The following is a 20,828-nucleotide window of genomic DNA, read 5'->3' as shown; positions in this document are numbered from 1 at the left end:
CCCCCATTGCTGCAGCGGCGGCAGGTTGCTCTGGGCAGGGGCAGGGGCAGCGGCAGCGGCAGCGGCGCCGGGGGGAGCAGCAGCAGCAGCAGGAAGCCGCCCGCAGTCGCCCGCCGCCCGGCTCTCAGCTCGGCCCCTGCCGCCGCCATGCGGGAGGCGCAGCCCGCTGCGCGCCTCTGAGAGCCGGGCGCCGAGCCCGCGGGGCGATGCGCAGCTGACAGCCGCCGCCGCCGCCGCCGCCGCAGCAGCCGCGCGGGGTCCGCTGCGGGACGGTCCCGCCCGAGGCGGGGCGCGGAGAGGCCTGTGGGGCCAAGGGGTAAGTGTGGGGTGTTGGGGGGGGAGCCGTGGGTCAGGCGCCCCCCCTGCAGCGGCCGCGCCTCATCCCAGTGGGTCCCCCCGGGCTGGCTCGTCCCCGGCCTGGGGCGTGGGAAGCCCTCGCCGCCGGTGTGGGGCGAGAGGGAGGGAGGCTTGTTCCGGCTACGGTGACCTTTTCCTCCCCTTGCTGGCGGGGTGGGGTGTGTCCGCCGGCTGGGCCAGGTACAGCGATCCCCTGCCCGGCCCCAGGTGGGCTGCTGTTGGCTGGGAAACCCACTGCTGTCCTCCTGTGGGTCTGTCTTTCTCTGGGGAGAGGCTGCTGGGAAGGGCGCGGGGTGAGCCATTGTTTGCTGGGGGCGGGGCGATCACCCCCAGAAAAGGGGGTTCAGGCTCCCTGCCATGACTGAGCAGGATTGGCTTATGGGTGGTGCCGGGTGGGGACTGGGAAATCGCTGTCACCTCTCTTTGGCTACACGACTGTGATCCCCCTCTTGCTTTTAGCCCCCAGTGTCAATAGTTGAAAAAGAGAGACACTGGCTTTCCTTCCCTCTCAAGCGGCAGACTTGCCCTTGGCTAGAAGATCAGCCTGCTGCAATGACCGTTTAGACCCGAGTCAGGTGGCGGTGTGAGGGTTCCTAATGTGACAGCCCAGCAAACTGTGGAGCTCTCGTTTCCTTGCGGTGAGCCCTGCGTGTGTATCCCAGCTGGGTCCCCTTTCTGAAAGAAACTAGGGGGAGGTGCAGGGTTGGGTGGCAAACCCTGTTTGGAGTCCCCGAACAGTGCAGTGACCAAAAAGGGGACAAAAGCCTGGGTCGTGCATTATGTTCTTAGTTCAACCTCTATGTCGCCTAAGATGCTTTCTTGGTAGTATGAAAAGGGGCCTGGTGTATACTGCTGTTGTTAACAGAGCACCCAAAAGTGTGCTGGGCTCTCTGTGATCCAATTGGAAAGGCAAGCTCTTTGCCTGGAAGCATCTACAATTAGTTGCAAAAAAAAATCTCTCTTGAGCTTTGTGATTGTTGTAGCTCTCTGATGCTCATGGGTCACATCCTGTCCCTATCTGGTAGGCCATGAAGGGCTTCCTTGTACACTGCCACTGATTTCCACTCCCTCCCACTTAAGTTCTTCGTATCAGAGAAGAGTGAATCGCTGACCCTCTGCATCTTTCTTTAACATAGTGCATCTGCTGGTTAAGGTCAATCATCTCTTTTTATGACTCTGCTAGTGACCCTTGCCCTTGGTTGGGCAAAGTAAGAGATTTGATTGATACCATTATCTCAAAGGAGACTAAACAATGTAGGTAAAAACAGGTGGCTCAACTGAGAGCTGGTAACACATCTGGAAAGAGAAAAGGAGTATTTGTGGCACCTTAGAGACTAACAAATTTATTTGAGCATAAGCTTTCGTGAGCTATGAAGTGAGCTGTAGCTCACGGAAGCTTATGCTCAAATAAATGTTAGTCTCTAAGGTGTCACAAGTCCTCCTTTTCTTTTTGCAAATACAGACTAGCATGGCTGCTACTCTGAAACATATCTGGAAACTGGCCCCTTTAATTAATGTAGATTCAGTAGAGAGAGCCGTCCAAATACACTGGTCACACCAGCACTCGTTGCAGTCTCTGGAGTTGGCCCTGTTGACATCAGTGCTGAGTCTTGCCCAAACTTTCTCCAGTTCTCTGAAGCTTGCAGGTGGAGGGTTTGTGTGTTCCTGGGCCTTGCTCAGCCTGCTTTGGAGGATAATGTCTGTCTCATAGGGAGTAGTGGGACTGTGAGGGTTTATTGGACCTGGAAAGAACTTGGAGATCCTCAGTTGAAAGGGTCTCTGCACGTGTATATTAGACTACAAGAAAGGGACCGAGAGCCTTTTTCCATTGGACCATATGAACTGGAACCATAAGCTCGGTGAATGTTAAATCTCAACAAATGAGGGTCAATCCATCCTCATCATCGTATCCACTCATTATACTCCACACCTGAACATAGCCATCATATGAATAACATACCCTCATATCTCAATGTTTGTATTTTGACCCATTAACCTTTTACCCCCAATCAGGGATATTGCAGATTATTTATTCCTTACACTATCTGATCTTAAACTGAATTTCGCACGCCTTGATAATCTGTACTTCTACGCTTAAACTCTGTACGGTTCACTTTTTTTTTTTTTAAACATCATCCTAATAAAATTTATTTGTGAGCCTGTTGCTCCTGTTGGAGGGTTTAATAGGACCCATGATACCTGCTGTAGGTGTAGGAGAGAAAGCAGGAGGGAATGCTGGAGGAGATGGAATGAAATATGGGCATTGGGTGGAATCATGCAGAGCTACGGAAATGAAGAGAAGTAGTAAAATGCAGTAAAAGAATGGAAGTCAGTGGAGAGGTTAAAGAATGGGGAAGACCTGGCCAGAGCAGTAGGCTTAGCAGCTGTACTTTAGCTGATGCGGTGGGGAAAAGGCATGGCATAGGAAGTGCTTGCAACTGAAATTCCCTGAGGATGGGCTGTCCTCTGGGTAGAGAGGAAGGGATGGATTTTTGGAGCTATTGCAAAGAAAGAGGCAGCAGGATTTGATGAGGGTTTAGGTGCCAGGAGAGGAGGAAAAAGAGAAACCAGAACAAGCCGGCACTGATGCAAGCTGGAGTGATGGGAAGAGTGCTGGCATGGCTGATGCTGATGGGATAAGGGCAGAGAAGGACGGTGCAACAGGATGTGTGGAGTCAGCTGTTGACTCAGTACTGTCACTCAGATCCCCACTGGTATACATTACTTGGGACCTGATTGAAAGACAGGTAGTTGGCAGGCCAATGGAAGTAACCCCAGCAGCTGGGACTATATAAACAGACAGGAAGGATGTGCCAGGGAAGAGAGTAGGGAACTTGAAGGCAGGTGAGTGGGCTGTACTTGTCCTCAGAAGCAGGTGCTGGCTACTCATCGTAAATAGCATGTAAATAACACTCCAGGAGTTAGCTTGCTGATGGGCTATAATCAAGCCTGGTGGTGGTTCAGAATACCTGAAGTGGTGGTGGTCTGTTACTGAGACTGAAAAAAACTTTCAGGGGACCACTGTGTGACAGAAGAGTTTGGAAGGGAAAGATTGGTACAACCGTGGATGAGAACTATGAGGTGGGCTGGGTTGTGGGCTCTCCTAGAAACCTGGCCACACCATCGCAGACAGTTGGATCGTGCCACTTCTGGCTGGGTGCTGAAATGAAGTCCAGCAGGATACAAGATCGTGCTCAAATCTCCTTTGACGTTGGAACATTGTTTCTGTGCTAGGCAAGACAGCCCATGAAAGGTACAGAAGCTGGAGTCACTCCAGAATAGTGAGGCTTCACTGACACACATGTGCATCGCTGGGGAAGGGAGGAGCTGTTTGCATCACCTCCTTACCCTGGAGGGCAGGTCCTCCAGGGATGTCCTATGTTGAATCCAGGCACCCCACAGCCATCCTAGGTGTGTCTCCACCCTAATCAGCTCTGCTCACTTTTGGGGCATTGGTGGCTGCCTGGTTGTCCCTCCAAAAGGAGGCAGTTGCAGGCTCTCACCCCCTGATGATGGGGGATAGGTCTCTCATGGGGCGCTGCAGCTAAATAAGTATTCACAAAAGCAAGCTAGCAGGAAAGAGTTGGAATCTGCTTGGCGAAGTACCCTCCTCTTCTGGCTGCTTGCCTCATTTGGCTCCTGGGCTGATATTTCACTGGCTCTCCAGTATCCACGGTCTCATCTGCACTAGGAAAACTAGGAGCAGTAAATCGCCATCACAGAACTGCCCCCTGCAGCGAGTGAGTTACGGGCCCTAATTTTCCTTGTGCCGGTGCAGCCAGACAAGCCTTGAATTCCAAATGTAAAAATCAAGCGGGAGATAAACCTGGTTTGAGCAAAGTCTCCCAGGCCCCCGCTTTGTCAGGAAGGAGCAGAAATGGGCACAAGCCCAACATCAAAGCCTGTCTTCTTGGGAGCAGCTCCTGCACCTTGATGTTTGTGAAATTGCTGGGATGCCCTGGGGAGGTTCCAGGGGGTGGGACTCAGGGTTTTTCTGCTCCTGGCTGAGTGCTGCTTGCAATCCCAGCACTTCTGTATCTAATGATCTGACTCTTCCTTCTGCAGGCATATGGAGTGACTTGGTTAAGTGTGTGTCCAGCTCCGTCTCCCCTGTGAATGCTTGGGAGTGCTTGGCACACAGCCCGCTTGGGGGTGGAACGCCAAATGCCTCAGAAAACATGTGGAACTGGCTGGAGAGGGAAAGACAGACTTGGCGCTTTGAACAGGGTGCCCATATCAGCATTGTGATCTGCATTAAATGCTGGTGTTTGTGAGTCTGATACCCATGGAAAGAGGCTAACTGTTGCTCAGGAAAAGGCCCTAATCAAATCTACATGGTCAGACCCCTGTGTGGACTTCCTCTGAAGTCAATAGGGCCCCTTGTGCGTACAGGACTTTGCCCACAGATGGAGCAGCTTGCAGGAGTGGGGCTTAGATGGGCTGCAATGAATAATGCTTCCCCCTTCCCCCCCCCCGACGGATAAGCACCCCCCGTCTCTTCAAATATGTTTGTACAGCACCAAGCATGATAGGGCCCTGACCCTGACTGGGACCTCTCAGAACTTCTGTAATACAAATATCCACCTACCTTATTATCTTAGCTATCTGTTATGCTCCCCATTATACCATTTTACAGATCAGGGAACAAAAGGGAGGTTCAGTGGAAGAACCAGGAACAGAGCCCTGCTCTGCTTCCCCAGCCCTTGCCCCGACAGAACCACTGAATCACAACACAATGTGCCAAACAAAGAGCAGGTCCCTGCCCGGGTGAAAGGCACGAGAGGACGGGATATGCTGGAGAGGTCATGGGAATTTCAGGAGGAAGAGGGTAAGGAGAGAGCTTGATGGATGTTAATATGGAGCAGGCAGGGCTGGAAGTTTGGGAGAGTCTGGAATCCTTGAACTGGGGGAGGGATTGCACACAACATTCCCAGGAAATCTGGGTCCATGATCATGTACAGGTGTTATAGGAATGCCTAGGGGATCCAGTCAGCAACCAGGGCCGCCCTGTGCAGCATCATTTTATTGGCTCCTCAGATGTGCATCAGGGCACACATCCCCTGGGTTAGGTTCCTGCATTAACAGCCTGTCTGCAATAAGCAGGATATTCTCTGCGGCCCTCAGCACTGCAGTAGCTAACCTCGGTGGACAGGGAGAAGTATGTGATGCCAAAGAGATGGTTCCTTCAGTGAGCTCAAAAGCAGCCACGCTCCCATGTTTGTCTGGGGAGAGTGAATCCCAGGGGATGACTGCACAGAGCATCCTATCTCCCCCCAGACTTCATCCTGGGACCAGAGAACTGAAAGGTTCCTGGCCAGAGCTTGTAATTGTGAGGGGATCCCCTGCTGCCCGATCGCTGTGGGACCAAGGAGTTTGCCAGTCCAGGGATGTTAAATCGGTTTGCAAGAATGAATAGGAAGTGTGTTAATTTCCTTCCCTTTCACCCTGTGTCAGGAAGGACCAGCCTTATCTGTGGGGCCTTGAGCTCCCAGCGTGGGAGATTAGCCTGTGGTTACCTTTCCCGCTTGAGGCGCATGGAAGGATTCCTCCATAGGTTGCTGCCCTTCTGCGCCACTGCCAGCGAACGTGTCAGCCCACATCCCCATCTGGTCTGGCTGCCGACGTGGGGGTGGGAAGGTGGAAATGCAGGCGGAAAGTCACAGCTGACCTGCGAGTCTGTATGGGGGGAGTGTCTAGCAGTGTGTGCTTGAGGCTGATCACTGGCATTGCCCTGTGCCCCTTGGAAGGAAGGCATGAAGGCTATGCTTACACAGCCCCCCCAGCCCTGGTCCCTGCTCTGCTGCCCCCCTGTGGCGTGCATCTGGTACACAGGTCTGATCTGTTCCAGGAGCCCATCTGTGACCATTCTAGATCAGCTCTGGCTGCACCTCGGTAGGCTCAGCAAGGAAGTGGCATGATCATATGACAGTGTTTCTCCAGTTTTTGTATTGGTGACCCCTTTTCACACAGCAAACCTTTGAGTGCAACCCCCAACTTATCCATTAAAAACACTTTTTTTGTATTTAACACTAATATAAATGCTGGAGGCAAAGAGGGGTTTGGGGATGGAGGCTGACAGCTCGCGACCCCCCCATATAATAACCTTGTGGTCACGACCACCAGTTTGAGAATCCCTGTCATACGAGAACCTGCAAAGCCTTAAAGAGCTCAAAGGACTTAGGTCCTCTTTTCTGTCCTAGTTCCTGTTTATGTGCGTGTGTGGGTTGTTATTTTTTAAGTCCTGTCAAAGGAGCATGTAAAGCTGAAATGCTTAGTTGGCCATGTGGTCTAGCACTTCGAGCCAGAGCGTAGGGTGCTGGAAGAGCTAGCCCCATTGAGCCACCAACTTGCCAGGGCACAGCCAGAGAGTCGAATCCGCTTTGGTCATGGCAGAATTGGAGTAAAATGAAAGGAGGCGCCTCGGTATAAATTGGAGGGTGATGCGGCTCTTTTCTGGGTCTATAGGTCTGAGACATCATCCTTGTCACTGATGCATTGCTTTCCAGCCACTATCTGACAGCTACACAATGGTCCCTTGTGTATTATCCCCATTTTACACATGGGGAAACTGAGGCAAGGAGGTGGCATAACTTGTCCAAGGCAACAGAGAGAGTCTGTGTCAGAACTGGGAGTAGACCTCTCTTTCTCAGTCTCATGCTCCAGCTACTGGCACACGCCTCTCCGCTATCTCAGTATCTGTCAGATTATGTCCCTATGTTCAGCTCCCCAAATGTGAAGGGCCATATCTCATGCAGGTGTAAATCAGCATAGTTCCACTGGCTTGACTGCAGGGTGTCTCTGTGACATGAATGGAGCTACATCGATTTACACCAATGGGGGGTTTGGCCCACTGGGTTTAACGTACAGTGCTGTGGAACAGAAATCTGCCTGACTCGTTCCCTGGTTCTTATCCTGCCATTTTACCTTCTCCGAGTTCCACCCTGTGTCCCATTCTTCCCCCAGGAATTTCATTACGATTCTAGTTCATGCGTGTTGTAGTTTCCTGAAGTTATGGTCTCAGTCCCGGGAGACACCTTCTTGTGATCAACCTGCTTTGAGCAGGGTTAGACACTATTGGTTCTTATCAAACCAGCAGATGGAGCCTCATCTACACCACCCTAGTGAGCTGTGCTCAGGGGTACACGGCTAAGTAGAGGCCCAGCCAGAGGCCACGACACACACTGGCAGTTGTAGTTTCAGATGGTGCCTATTGGTAGCATCCACTGCTACCAGTCAGTTTTTACAGGGAAGCCCAACGGGGTGCCGTGCAGGGCTTCAATCCTGTTTGCCTTACTGTTATGCATGGCCTGCTAAGGGGAGCAGGATTTAGCCCATGTTGCCATCCCCATTCCCACCTTGACACCTCCCAAGGCAGGGAAATTTCAGTTTCTTTGTCACTCCTATTTCAGGTTGGTGTCTGCCTTGGGAAGGGTCAAAGTTAAAACCAGCAACTGATCTCCACTCTCTCTCCCTCCACAGGTCAAGATGTTGCGGCTGGCTTCCCTCACCGCGCTCTTTGTGCTCTTCAGGCTGCTCCTGAAGCTCTCCTGGGTTCAGGTGATCCCTGCCCTCTTCATATTCTACTTGGGCTCCGGGGGATGGAAATTCCTGCGCATCGTCTTCAAGACAATAAGGAGGGACTTCACGTAAGTGTCCTAACTGGAAACCTCCCTCTCTCTGTCCCGTTTGCATTAAGGTGACCCCCAGCTTGGAACCGGGTTGGGGGAGCTGGGGCAGCCAAGGTGGGGAAAGCCTCCTGCTGTGGCTGGGGCAATGCAGGGATGAGAGTGGAGAGCTCTGAATACCAGCATCTTGCCTACACCTCAGCCCCCTGCTGAGGTTACTCAGACAGCTCAGTGAGGAATGCAGTCCCTGCCAGGCGAGGGCAGGGGGAGTTGCTCTTGGGACCTGAGATCTTCCTGAAATCTCTGGCCAGGTCTCTCTGAGATATAATGGCAGCGGAGATCCCGAGGCTGGCGACTGTCTCTGACCTCGAACTTCCCTCAGTCCCTAAAAACACTGATTTGGCAGTCATGTGTCTGCACCTTGGACCTGGCTCTCTGAGACTCAAAGAATGTACCGTGATCAAGGACAATCTGCCTTCTAGTGAGGAGTCCTGGGGGCGTGGCTTGGAGGGAACAGGTGCCCCTTGGCCTGTTGCACAATATCTGCTGCCCTGAGGTGGCAGGGCAGTTCCTTTAGCTCATTTGGGGGTTGGGGAGGAGCATTTGTAATCCACTTTGAGGGGAAAGGGCTGGGTTCTAACCCCTTCCCTGCTTCTTGGGTGTAATCCATTTCTGGTTGTAAAGGGTCTCTCTGGAAAGCTCCACACGCAGATCCCCTGCTTCCCCTGAGCAATGGGAGGGAGACCCACAGTCTAGGATCTGGTTACATGGGCTCCATGTGGATCAGTGCAGAGAATCTTCTGTCCGGTTTGGTTGGCAGCACTGGGCTAGTCTTGCTGAGGGTGAAGTGGCAGGTGTGGCGGCACTTGAGGGGGAAGAACACCATCCCCAAGATCTTTCAGGAGACAGTCCGCAAGCATCCGGAGAAGACGGCGCTGATCTTCCAGGGAACGGGTGAGAGCTGGACCTTCCGCCAGCTGGATGAGTACTCCAGCCAGGTGGCCAACTACCTGTATGAGCAGGGCTTCCGCTCCGGCGACGTGGTGGCCTTGTTCATGGAGTCCTGCAACCAGTACGTGGGCCTCTGGCTGGGGATGGCCAAGATTGGGGTGGAGGCGGCGCTCGTGAACTCCCACTTGCGTATGGAGGCCCTGCTGCACTGCATCAACATCTCCAACTCCAAGGCCGTGGTGTTCGGGGCCGAGATGATGGAAGGTGAGAGGAGTCAGTCGGTTGTGTCCCCAGGCGCGTGCCTGCAAAGTAGTTGGGTCTCCCAGCATTGGGCTCCTTCTTTTTCCCCCCCGCATCTTTGCAGGCTAGTCTGGCTCGGTGGTAAGAGTAGCCATGGGTGGGTCCCTGAACTGTTGTAGGGGGCGTGAGTGGGGTGATTCCAGGAGGGCTGCTGACATGAGACTCTCTGGCTTTGTTGCTGGAGGGTGAGACAGAGCTGGCCCTTGAGGACCATGCATGAGAGGTGGGGCTTCAAGAGGCTGTGTGGGGGGTGGGTGTCAGCAGGGGCCACCCAGTGAGGTAGGTAGGGAGTCCAGAATTGTAATGGGACACTGCTGTGGAATCTGCTAAGCCAGGGTCTCTAATGCCAGGGTATCAGTTGGGGGCAGTTTGTGGCCATGAGAATAGGCACCTTTCTGGCAGCCCCCCAATCTGCTGTGGCTATGGCTGGGGTTTTGCACCAGATGGTAACGCCTTTGTGATGACTCCATAGGATTGGGGAAACTCCTGCCAAGATCCGAGCTGTGTAAATGGCCAGGAAGGAGAATCATTGTCTAGAATGAGCCAAAGGGCTAGAATAGAACAACTAAGGCAGGTGGGAAAACTTAGCCTGACTATCAGGAGCTGGGGGACCACTGTCAGGTTGTGGAGCAGTCTCCAGAGGGACGCTCCCGCCATGGGGATATTTAAAACAAACCTCAGAAAATACAGTAGTTGGTTCAGGAGAAGGGTCGCTGTCGCTTCAGGCTGCTGGTTCAAATCCAGTCCTGGTCAATAGTTACTGAGGGCCGTGTTCACCTCTATAATGAAGTTATGCCAGTGTAAAGCAGGCCCTGAGAGCTGTTTGGCCACCTTGTGAAATGGGTTGGCCGGGTCTCAGCCCTGTCCCCAATGGACAAGTGTCACCTAAACCATCACCGCAGCTGGTCCTTATTGGTTGTCCCTTAGAGGGACCCAATACCAAATAGGCAATAGAGACTGACTTCTCTTGTCCTGACAGTTGGTCCCTCTGGCATAGGGATGAGGCACGTTGGCAGGGTGGTGTGGAGGAAGCTTGCCCTTGTGGATAAACAGAGGTCCACGACTTCTGCTGAGTTCCTCTTGTGAACGTTTCCCTGTCGTGTGATGGCTTCACCATCACAGCTCTGGCGTTTGGTCACACGAGTGAGTCAAATCAGGGGACCAGATGAAGGCAAGCTCCCGTTATGGGGATAGCTGTGGCTGCTGGGTGACCTCCCCCATCACATGTCGGTGCAGTCTCTCTCTTCTCCCGGGGCAGGACTTTACATTTGTTAGGAATGATTTTCCCCAATCACCTGCAGCCCCCATGCCCAGATCTCTTCAGGTCACTCTGCAGTTCGGCCCCATCTTCTTGTGCCTTTGCCAGGGCGCTGGAACAATTTTAAGGCGGGGGTGCTGAAAGCCATTGCTCAGAACTGTAAAGCCTGTGTATGAGGGAAGCCAGCATTCGTCTACTGTTGCTCCAAGCCAGGGGGTGTTGCCACACCCCCAACGTCACTAGTTCCAGCACTCCTGGCCTTTGTCCACTAACGCCCGGTCCAGTGTTGTCCGCAGACCTCATCAGTGTTGAATTCACACCTGAGAGGCACCTGGCTGGGGGCAGAGAAGGGAATGGGAGTTTCTGATTTTTTTTTTAATCGAACCTAAAATGGCCCTGGGCTGTGGCCAGCAAGGACTGTCCAGGCTTGGAGGCTGACAGGGGCCTTCCTGTTGTGCTGGCTGCAGTTTCACGGACGGCCTGAAAGTGCTCTGAAGAGTCCAAGTGGCGCTGCTCTAGGCCCTAGCCTGCAGCCACCTGGGTGAAGCAAGTTCCTGAGCCAGTTGCCCTCTTAGGCTGGGGCGAAGGCAGACTGGGGCTGGGGCGGGCTACAGGCATAACATCTGCTTGGACAAGCGTGGGGTGGGGAGGCTTAGCTTTGTAAACCTTGCCACCCCTCTCTCCGTGCTGCTGGATCTCAGTGTCTCGTAGGCGTCTTTTCTCAGAGCTCCTGTTTTGTGCTCTCCTTCCCTTCCAGCCATGCAGGAGGTACAGCCCTCCCTGGGGAAATCTGTTCGTCTCTTCTGCTCCGGAGACTGGAATCCAGAATCCGCACCCCCAGGCACAGAACACCTGGACCCCCTCCTGGAGATGGCTCCTCGGCACCTGCCAAGCCCCCCAAAGAAGGGTTTCCTAGGTATGTCCCTTGTGACGAGGTGTGGAGGGGGAGTGTCGGTTATTGTGCCTCTGGCAAATGAAGGGAGGGACTTTGTGCTGTTCCCATGTGTCCTCCAGCAATGGATAATCCCGGGGTGCTAACAGCTCATCTGCTGCCACGTCACCTGGGGTGAAACAAATCTAGCCACGTCCATGTAAGCAGCAGAGAGATGGAGCGAGTGTAACTCCCCAGTCTGCTGACGTGTGACTCTTCTGCACCAAGCTCTGGGAAGCTGTTGCTTTACGCTGGCCTGCTGTTGTGCAAGCCAGGCTCGGAGACTGATGCTGAGTGCCAGTCCACTGACCTCTCTGGAGGTCTCCCATCGGAGTATTTACCAGGTCCGAACCCGCTTCGCTTAGCGAAGAGCCCGGCTTGCGGTTGGTGCTGTACAAATGATGAGGCCGGCTTGGGCGAGCTGACTCGATGGCAGCCCGAGGTGGGGTGACCACAGCCAGCGCAGGGAGCGTGTGCGTATTCAGGAGCCTGGCTTGATCCAGCACGCTGGCCCTTCTGGCTCCTCGGGAAAGAGGGTGTGAGGCCACTGGGGGTCGTGAGATGCTGCTGTGATACTGAATCCTCTCTCTGCCTTCCCCACCTGCCCTCCAGATAAACTCTTCTACATCTACACCTCCGGCACGACGGGGATGCCCAAGGCAGCCATCGTGGTCAATTGCAGGTAAGGGGGGGCTGTGCAGGGGCAGGCCTGTGGTGGGTACGAGGGGAACGGGGGTGGGATCTGGACCCTGCTAGCAATGGAGGGCTCTGCTGGGCTGTTGCTCTGGTATGGCTACTGATGCACCCATTTCTCCTGCCCCAGGTACTACCGCATGGCATCCCTGGTGTATTACGGATTCTGCATGAGGCCAGATGATGTGATGTACGACTGCCTCCCTCTCTACCATGCGGCAGGTATCCGAGTGCTGTGTACACACTGAGCCCCTGCTCGCGCGTCTCTCTGCCCAAGCCTCTGTAGCCTGTCTCCTTGCTCGTGATGTCATCAGACTCACAGTCCAGGGGCTGCTGCAGTGACTGTCGTAACATAACCACCAGCTCCTGTGTGCTGAGGAGGGGCTTGCCCATCTGTCCCCACTGGATCAGTGTGAAGGACTGGGGTCTTCACAAGGTCCATGGTAGCCACCTAGCAGTACTGGGAGCCCAGGACAAGGCAGCTAGTTGTTAGATCGGGAAACTGGTAGTATGGACCCCTGGGACCTGTTTCTGGCTTGTCACTGTGCCTCAGTTTCCCCATATATAAAATGGGGGTAAAGGTGCTTAGAGACCTAAGTGAGGGTATAGAGGGGGCCCATTAGCACCACTCCTGATGGTGACTTTGGGAATTGGGCACCACCCACTAAGAACCTACCTGAGTCCCTCCAGCTCCATCCAACAGCCCTGGGATGGAGACACCTTCTGGTCCCTATTGGATCCTGGGCTGGATTCAAACCAGATGCCTCAAGGTGAAAGGCTCCATGTCCCCAAGCCAGCCTGTCCCATTTCTGGGATCAGCCACCCTCTCCCGAGAGGCGGGAGGTTAATGGTTTCCCCTGCGCTCCCCTCTCACCCAGGTAACATTGTCGGGATTGGCCAGTGCCTCCTCCAGGGGATGACTGTGGTGATCCGCAAGAAGTTCTCAGCCTCTCACTTCTGGGACGACTGCGTGAAGTACAACTGTACGGTGAGGCAGTGGGGGCGCAGGGGCCTCGCGGTGGGGGGTTGGCTGAGGAACCCCGAGAATCAGCAACTTGCTGAGAATCCTGGCAGTTGGCAGTGGGGCCCTTGGATGTCTTTAAACCGAGGCTTTGGCTGGCTGTTCCCTGGGGAGATGACTGTAACTGCAGCTGGGTCTGATGAGGGCAATAGCTTTCTCCCCAGTCATGGACCAGGCACCTGCTGTGCTAGGCGCTGTACAAACACAGAACAAAAGCTGGTCCCTGCTGCAAGGAGCTTACAATCCAAGTAGTTCCACGTCCTTTCCTTGCTCCTGCTCTTTATTGTATCGTGCTCCGGAGGGCAGTCAGGGTGTTGCCTCCTGCAAGCAAAACAGGGAATGCCAGACCGGTTATTCCAATTTACGAGGAGGCAGCCAGCTAGGTGGGAGGCACAGAATTGGCAAGCAGGACTCCTGGGTTCCATTCTGGCTCTGCTACTGACTCCCTGGGTGACCTTGGGCAAGTTTCTTCCTCTGACTCTCCCTTCCCATCTGTATAACGGGGCTATTAACACCCGCCTGGCTCCTGGGGGCTTTTCAGAGTTGATGCTGCTCAGATACTCTGCGGTCCCTGGGTGGAGGGTGCTGTGGAAGGGCACGGTGTGCCATGTCTCCCTTCCCCTCCGCAGATTGTCCAGTACATCGGGGAGATCTGCCGCTACCTCCTGAACCAGCCGTCCCAGGAGGTGGAGCGGCAGCACCGCGTGCGCATGGCGCTTGGAAATGGGCTGCGGATGTCCATCTGGAAGGAATTCATCTCCCGCTTCGGGATCCCCCAAGTCGCCGAGTTCTATGGTGCCACTGAGTGCAACTGCAGCCTGGGCAACTTCGACAATAACGTACGGCCCTGTCTGTGTCCTTCTGCTGGCTGCTGCGGCATCTCCCTGCCCCCGGCTGCCGAGGGCGACCGTGATGTCTCGTGCAGACACGTGGCCTCAGTGTTCCTGGTGGGATGGTTCATGCGCTCCGTGCCCAGAGAGCTGGCAGAGCAGGCCATGGCAAGGGCCTAGGGATGGGAGCAGACAGGGGAGGGAATGTCGGGAGACACCCCTTCTGATCCTGAGTAAGCATCCCTCCGCGGGGCAGGTGCAAGGCCCCTCCGCTGATGTTGGCAGGGAGCCCTGAGTGACCTTGGGAAGGTAGCAGATTGTATCTGGTCTCTGGGGTGGGGTAGCTCCCGCATGTCCTGGGCAATCACTTGGGCTGGCAGCTGGGGCAATAGGAGGGAAGCCAGGGTCAGGACAGAGAGACTTCCAGCTGCCATTGGGCTCTCTCTGCGTTCTCTCAATTCCAGGTTGGTTCCTGTGGCTTCAACAGCAGGATCCTGCCTGGGATTTACCCCGTCACCTTGGTGAGGGTGAACGAAGACACCATGGAGCTGATCCGTGGGCCGGATGGACTCTGCATCCCTTGTAAACCAGGTAAAGGGGGATGGGGCGATGCGGGGAGCAGCTTCTGTCTATTGCTACGTCCCTGTGTCCTACGTTGCATGAGGCCTGAACTAGAGCCCTGATTTGTGATTAGCTGTGCAGGAGTCTCCGTTCTGACAAGCATCCAGAAGCATCCTCTGCTGTGATTAGAAACCGTTCCCCCTTTTGGTGACTCTGTGCACCTCCGGGGCTCCGGTTCAGTAGCGACTGGACATGGTCACCAATGACAGCTGTTGGGTGTGAAGTGAGTGTGATAGTTCTCAGCCCAGTTCCCACATTGCTGCAATCACTACCACAGCTGGCACTCCCTGGCCATCCCGGGGGCAGTTTCAGCAGAGAGCTCAGGGACTGAACGGGCCACGGAGACAGGGCGGAGGGAGGAGCTCAGTTGGAGGTTCCTGCGGGTTAGGGTTGAGCTAGGTTGGGAGGGCAGCCTGGGGGAAGTTTGCTGAGGTAAACTGGACACCGGTGCACTAAGAGATGTTTGCACAGTAGAGCCCCAGTGTTCTCCCTAAAGCGTCTCCTCCTCCCACGGAGACAGGAAGCGTGCACGCCATGCGGAGCCGGCGATCTCTGCGTACTCTTGTCTCTGAGACAGCAGAATGGCTGGGTCTGAGCATATCCCTCACCCTCTCTGCCCACAGGGGAGCCGGGACAGCTGGTAGGACGCATCGTCCAGAGCAATCCTCTGCTGCACTTCGACGGGTACCTGAACCAGTCGGCCACCAGCAAGAAGATCGCCCATGACGTGTTCGCCAAGGGGGACTCGACGTATCTTACTGGTGAGGGCCCTTATCCCCTAGCTGCAGAGGGTGCGCCCTGAGAGCAGGGGGTTGACGCTGACAGGAGCACTTGGTTTCCAGGGTCCCCACCCTACCCCCGGCAAGGCCTTTGGTTAATCCTCTGCTTGCTGTCCCCATCCATACCTGGCAATCTCGCTCAATCACACTTACCCTTCCAGAGCCTCCCATCTGCCCTCTTTAACCACTTTGCAAACAGGAATTAAGACTCCCAGACGCACTCCCTGACCCAAGAACTGGGTCAGGATAGTTTATTCTTTTGAAGCCCTGAGGGAAAGTGATTTGTCCAAGGTCACCCAACGAATCCAGTGGCAGGTTCTTGGTATATTGTTAAGCCCAGGTTGTTGCAGTAACTACTTGATCACGCTTCCTTCCACTGCTCCGCGTGGCCCAAGAGCTAGGACTCCTGGGTTCTAATCCCAGCTCTGCCCTTGACTCCTGGCGGGCAGGTCACTTCCCCTCTCTGTGGCCCCAGTCCCCAGCTGTTGAATGGAACTAACAATCATGATCTGCCTCAGGCTGGGGGATAGTGAGGCTGATGTTCATGAAGTGCTTGGAGAGCCCTGGATGGAGGGCACTCTAGAAGAGCAGAGTGTTATGGTGACTCCCACCCTGGGAGCCTGTAGGCTCCTCTGACTTCCTCTGGCTCCCACAGGAGACGTGCTGATGATGGACGAATACGGCTACATGTACTTCCGGGACCGCACTGGGGATACCTTCCGTTGGAAGGGCGAGAATGTCTCCACGACGGAGGTGGAGGGGACTCTGAGCCGCATCCTCCACATGACAGACGTCGTCGTCTACGGGGTGGAGGTGCCAGGTAACCAGGGCTGAGGGGAGCATCTCTCTGCTTTCTTTGTCCTAAATTTGGGAGTGATGGCCCTTTGGCACTCGCTGCCTGGGCCCTGGTCTCCATCCTGTGAGTCTCATTGTTTATCCCGCTGCATGGAAGAGGGAGGAGGAAAGGTCAGGATTGGGGTGCAGAACCTCCCATCCCTCGGCCGTGGGTGCATGAAACACTTTAGATGAGTTTCCAGTCGATCTGGTTTGCCTTTGTGTAAATGACAACACAAGGTGCAGGGCAGAGCCAAGCCCATTCTCGCTGATCTTGGGACTTATCTCGGCCAAAGGCAGCTCTAATAGCACGAGGTGGCCACTGGGTATCACTGGTATCTTGGTTTATAGGGCAACAGCGTCCAGCCAAAGCCATCCCCAGTGGTAGGGGAGCAGTGCAGAGAGATTGGAGCTTTCCTGGATGTGTTCAAACCAGGGGCTGATGCTGGTGACGCTGGCAAGGGGGTCACTGTCGGGGGGTGAGGTGTACGTATGGGTGCTGAAGGATGGAGACTCTCACTGTTGTATTATTTAAGGTGAGCCTTGGGGTTGTGTGTGTGTGTGTTGCCTCTGCCTCTTAAACACGTTGCTAACGGCCTGGCATTCCAGAGCCCTCTGGATTATCTGTCTTGTTGTGGGCTTCTGTGGAGATCCCTTTGTATGTTGTGTCTAGTCTTAGGCATATTGCTGCAGGCCTGGCCAGCTCTGTCCAGGGCCAACTGGTGCACCGAGCTTGCTGAAGCTGCTCCCCAGCTGGGGGGCGGAAGGTATGTGAGTGATTGCACCAGCCCCCTCCTACTGTGTGCATCACCTTCTCTCCTATGTTCCAGGCATCGAGGGGAAGGCAGGGATGGCAGCCATTGCTGACCCCAAGAATTCCTGCAACCTGGAGAGCTTTGCCAATGAGCTGAAGAAGGCCCTGCCGTTGTACGCACGGCCCGTCTTCTTGCGAGTGCTGCCAGAAGTGCACAAGACAAGTGAGCCCGCCCTGCTGGGGGCACTTTCCTTTTGAATTGACAAAAAGCCAGGAGTGTTCTCCTGGCTTCCAGAAGGACCTGTCTGGAATAGGGGAAACTTGAAGTCAGGGTTCTATTTCTGACTGTCACTGATTCACTGTGTGACCTTAGGTGGGTCACTTCCCCATCCATGCCGCAGCTTCCCCCTCTGTAAAATGGGGGTGTACTGACCTACGGCAGGCGGGTCGGGGCGGCTTAATTCTCGGCTTGCAAAGGGACTGGAAAGTCTGGCTCGTTAGCAAGTCCATTTTTCTTTTTCGCTCCCTCCACATGCTCTGGGATGGTGCCTGGGCGTTTGACACGCACGTACACTGGTGACCACACGCCTTGCAAAGCTGTGGGGTGCCAGGCCCTGGCTCTGGGATGTCCTGGCCCTGCTGGTTGACTGACCGTGTCTTTAAACACGGCTGTCAGTAGTGGCCCTCTAGCCCGAGCAGGGAAGATAGGGGGTGATGGCTGAGGACTGCACTGAGCTTTCCAAGGGGCCATGGTCTGCAGCGCACAGTGAGAGAACAGTGCTGCAGGAGAACGGTGTGGGTGGAACGCACGCTCTCTCAGTGTGGTGCTCTGTCCTCCTCTAGGGGTGGCTGGGACTCATAGCAGAGGGAGTTCAGTTAATAGAGACTCTCACTTTGAGATGGAGATGCCCTAAATTCAATCCCTGCTGCAAATGGCTCACCCAAAGGTGAGGCATAGCCCCAGAATCTAGCTAGCAAGGGTTTTGTCTGCTAGTCCCATGTCAGCCATGCTGTGGGCAGGATCCTACAAGGGGTGATGGGCTGATTCCCTCCTTGTGGGTGTTCCTAGTGGCAGTGGAGGGTGGCAGGCTTGATTTCCAAAGAGGAGGCATCTGTTGAGGAGGTGGAATGGAGGCACAGGGAGCTACCATGATGTCCACAGGCCACCTTCCTTCCCCACCGCTGCCCCTAACCCCTTGCTGCTTCCATCCCAGGCACCTACAAGTTCCAGAAGATGGAGCTGCGCAGGGACGGATTTGACCCTGCTGTGGTGAAGGACAGGCTATACTTCCTGGACTCCAGGCAAGGCTGCTACCTCCCACTGGACATGGAGGCCTTCAGGAGGATCCAGTCAGGACAACAGAAGCTGTAATGGACGAGGCTCTGCAAGTCGCCTCTTGGATCCCTTTGCTGTGTCAGGATGGGGCGGGCCTGGGGAAGGAAAGGGTTAAAGGATGATGTGAAGGGCACACGTGGGCTTTATTTAACAAGTTTTACAGACACAGATGAGCGTGTTGGGTGGGGTGGGTTACGTACCAAAGTACAGAATCATTATGGCTTTATTTTCTACTTCATACAAGGGTGGCCCCCTGGGCTGTGAGCATAGGGTCTTCTATTCATCTATGGCCAGGGACATGGAACTTTTGCCAGGCCAAGATGGCAAAGATCAGGGGCATGGGACCTTCACCATGCCAAGATGGCAGAGATGGGGGGCGCCCACATTCCACAGGCCTCCATTTCCCTGCCTTTGTTTATTTCTCTCCTTTGCTGTCCTGCTCACACTGCAGAGCCCAAAAAGGGCTGATGGCAGTAGTGCCTCTCACAGACCCCCCCCAAGGGCGATGGGGTGCTGGCCCTCCCACAAAGCAGCTAAGCTGAGGTGAGCTTTGCACTCTGCACTGAACCAACCAGCTGGCTGGGGGCCATCATGCAAAGCAAAAAACATTGCCCTCTTTGTGGTTCACTGTTGAAGCATTGCAACTTTGTTGGGGTGGGGGCGAGCATACGGGGGTGGGGGCATGTTGTGGGGCTCAGAGGAGGGAAGGGCAAGTGTCTCTACCATGCTTCATTCTTTCCAGGGGATGATTTTTCTATTTTCATGATCATACTTTTTTTGGTCTTAATTTATTGTATTTTTTTTAACCTGCCCCAGGTTTGTGCACTGGGTGGTGGGGGCATCCTGTTGCTAGAATATCCTTCTTTCTCTTTTTTTCTCACACGAGGACATCCCCCTTCATCTGGGCCTGATCCTTCTCTTCCAGAGGTTAGGGCACAAAGTCCACAGGCAATCTGTTCCCAGACCTACCTGTCCAGGAGCAGGAGGGGACTGGAGCTGTGACCTTGTGGAATTGCGCCTCCTTGGGGCTGCTTTCAGTTGGAGTTTATGCCCTGGGTGAGGGGTATGACGCTGCTGATCTGGTGTTGTGGCACTTGCCACCCTGGCTGAGTGTCATGCGCCTCACCGTTGTAAAGACCAGGCCATTAATTGCATGTCTTTTATTTTCTTGCTGAGGGGTTGAGCACCTGCAAACCTTGTTGGGGGCCAGTGCTCGCCATCTCAGAAAATCCATTTGTTCATGTTCAGAGTGTAGCATCCTTAGCCGCATTTGATTCTGTGTGATCCCATGGGGGGCTGGATGAGAGAGCAGGAAAGATCTATTCAGGGAAAAGCACGTAGTGTTTACACTGTAGCGGGATGAGTCCTGAGAACAGTGTCTCTGTATGTCCATCTGTCTGTCAGCACGGTAGGGTAGGCATCTGCTTTCTTTGGTCTGCTTGTGGAGGTCCAAGACCCTGCACCCTGAATCTGTTCTACCCTCATGGTTAAATCTGAGCATGAGTGATTTGGATTTTCCCAGATGCTGCTCTCTTGTTTGGTTGTCCGTGCTGTAGCGGGGGGTCTGGGTTGGAAACTGGCACACGGAAGCTATTTCATGTGACAGGAGGAGAATTTTCACATCCCTCCCCTTGTCAGAAATGTCCTTGGGAAGAGGGAGACGATTCTTTCTTGGGGCTGGATGTGAAGAGACCAGCTGCCAAATGGGCATGTTTGCATTCATGACATGCAGGCTTGAGTGAAGGAACCTGATTCTCGCTCTCATACTCCTGTGGCTGGCTCCCTAGTCATCCAGTGTGTTCCCTGGCCAAGCTAGAATTTGGGATCCACTGTTCCAAAACCACAGGTCTCTGTGATGTGAGCTAAAGGAGATTCTCCATCAGTGGTAGTTGTATTATTAGGGCATATAGCTGTGGCCTCCAGCCAGCAGATGAGGGGCAGTGGCAATACCCCACTGTAGCGTGAGGAGAGATGGGTTTGCAGACAGTGCAGGCACCACAAGGAGGCCTAGTGGGGGTGACCCTGCTGCAGAAGAAGACGGGTGTTTGACAACGTTCTGTGGTAGAATCCTAGGGTCGGTCTGTCTTCACCGTATAGCTAACCTGGGTGATTAGCACCTAGGTCTGGGCACTCAGATTAGCCTAGCTTGGGTGTGACAACAAAGCCCTGTCCCCATTAGTGTGTATGTTTCTGTGTTCCCGTGTGTGTGTGTTTGCGGGCCTAGCCCATGGTTCTTTGTTCTGAGATGCCCTAGGATGCTGTTTTTTCCTCTCAATCAATTGTGGGAGAACGTCTGTCCTGCAGGGGGCACTGTGGGAAGGCCGTGGAGGGCTACCAGCACTGGAGTTGTTTTTGTTCTCTCTCCTTACTGTAAAGTCAGTGGGTTCCAGCTTGAGTTAAAGCAGAGCCTTGGTTCTCACCTCCCCTGTCCTCCCCTGTCCCCTCAGCTAGCCTGGTCTTAAAGCACCTGCAACAACAGGTTAGAGGGCTTTGTGTGTGCATGGTAAGAGGGCTTGGGCTAGAGCCTAAATTAACTGT

The 20,828-nt window shown here is 54.4% G+C and overlaps 1 protein-coding gene across 2 annotated transcripts; it reads left to right on the top strand.

Moving 5' to 3' along the window:
* The first annotated feature begins 200 nt into the window (after window positions 1–200).
* Window positions 201–18,936, top strand: SLC27A4 (solute carrier family 27 member 4). 2 transcript variants are annotated; one of them, XM_077835824.1, is made up of 13 exons: window positions 201–316; window positions 7,837–8,003; window positions 8,803–9,197; window positions 11,249–11,407; window positions 12,035–12,104; window positions 12,246–12,337; window positions 12,994–13,103; window positions 13,766–13,975; window positions 14,431–14,557; window positions 15,211–15,348; window positions 16,022–16,186; window positions 17,031–17,177; window positions 18,169–18,936. In XM_077835824.1, exons 2-13 carry the CDS (start codon window positions 7,843–7,845, stop codon window positions 18,324–18,326), a joined length of 1,932 nt encoding a protein of 643 aa, XP_077691950.1. In that variant the 5' UTR covers window positions 201–316; window positions 7,837–7,842; the 3' UTR covers window positions 18,327–18,936. The 2 variants fall into 2 exon arrangements, with proteins under 2 accessions (XP_077691950.1, XP_077691951.1); XM_077835825.1 differs by lacking the exons at window positions 17,031–17,177; window positions 18,169–18,936 and adding an exon at window positions 16,552–16,666.
* Window positions 18,937–20,828: the final 1,892 nt, after the last annotated feature.

The sequence above is a fragment of the Eretmochelys imbricata genome, chromosome 16, assembly GCF_965152235.1.
Source record: "Eretmochelys imbricata isolate rEreImb1 chromosome 16, rEreImb1.hap1, whole genome shotgun sequence".
NCBI lineage: Eukaryota > Metazoa > Chordata > Testudines > Cheloniidae > Eretmochelys > Eretmochelys imbricata.
This window is presented reverse-complemented; position numbering and strand designations above follow the sequence as displayed.

Coding starts and splice junctions, on each gene's coding strand:
- SLC27A4 (XM_077835824.1), top strand. CDS start 7,843: ATGTTGCGGCTGGCTTCCCTCACCGCGCTCTTTGTGCTCTTCAGGCTG. Junction 8,004..8,802: donor ACAATAAGGAGGGACTTCAC/GTAAGTGTCCTA, acceptor TTTGGTTGGCAG/CACTGGGCTAGTCTTGCTGA. Junction 13,976..14,430: donor TGGGCAACTTCGACAATAAC/GTACGGCCCTGT, acceptor TCTCAATTCCAG/GTTGGTTCCTGTGGCTTCAA.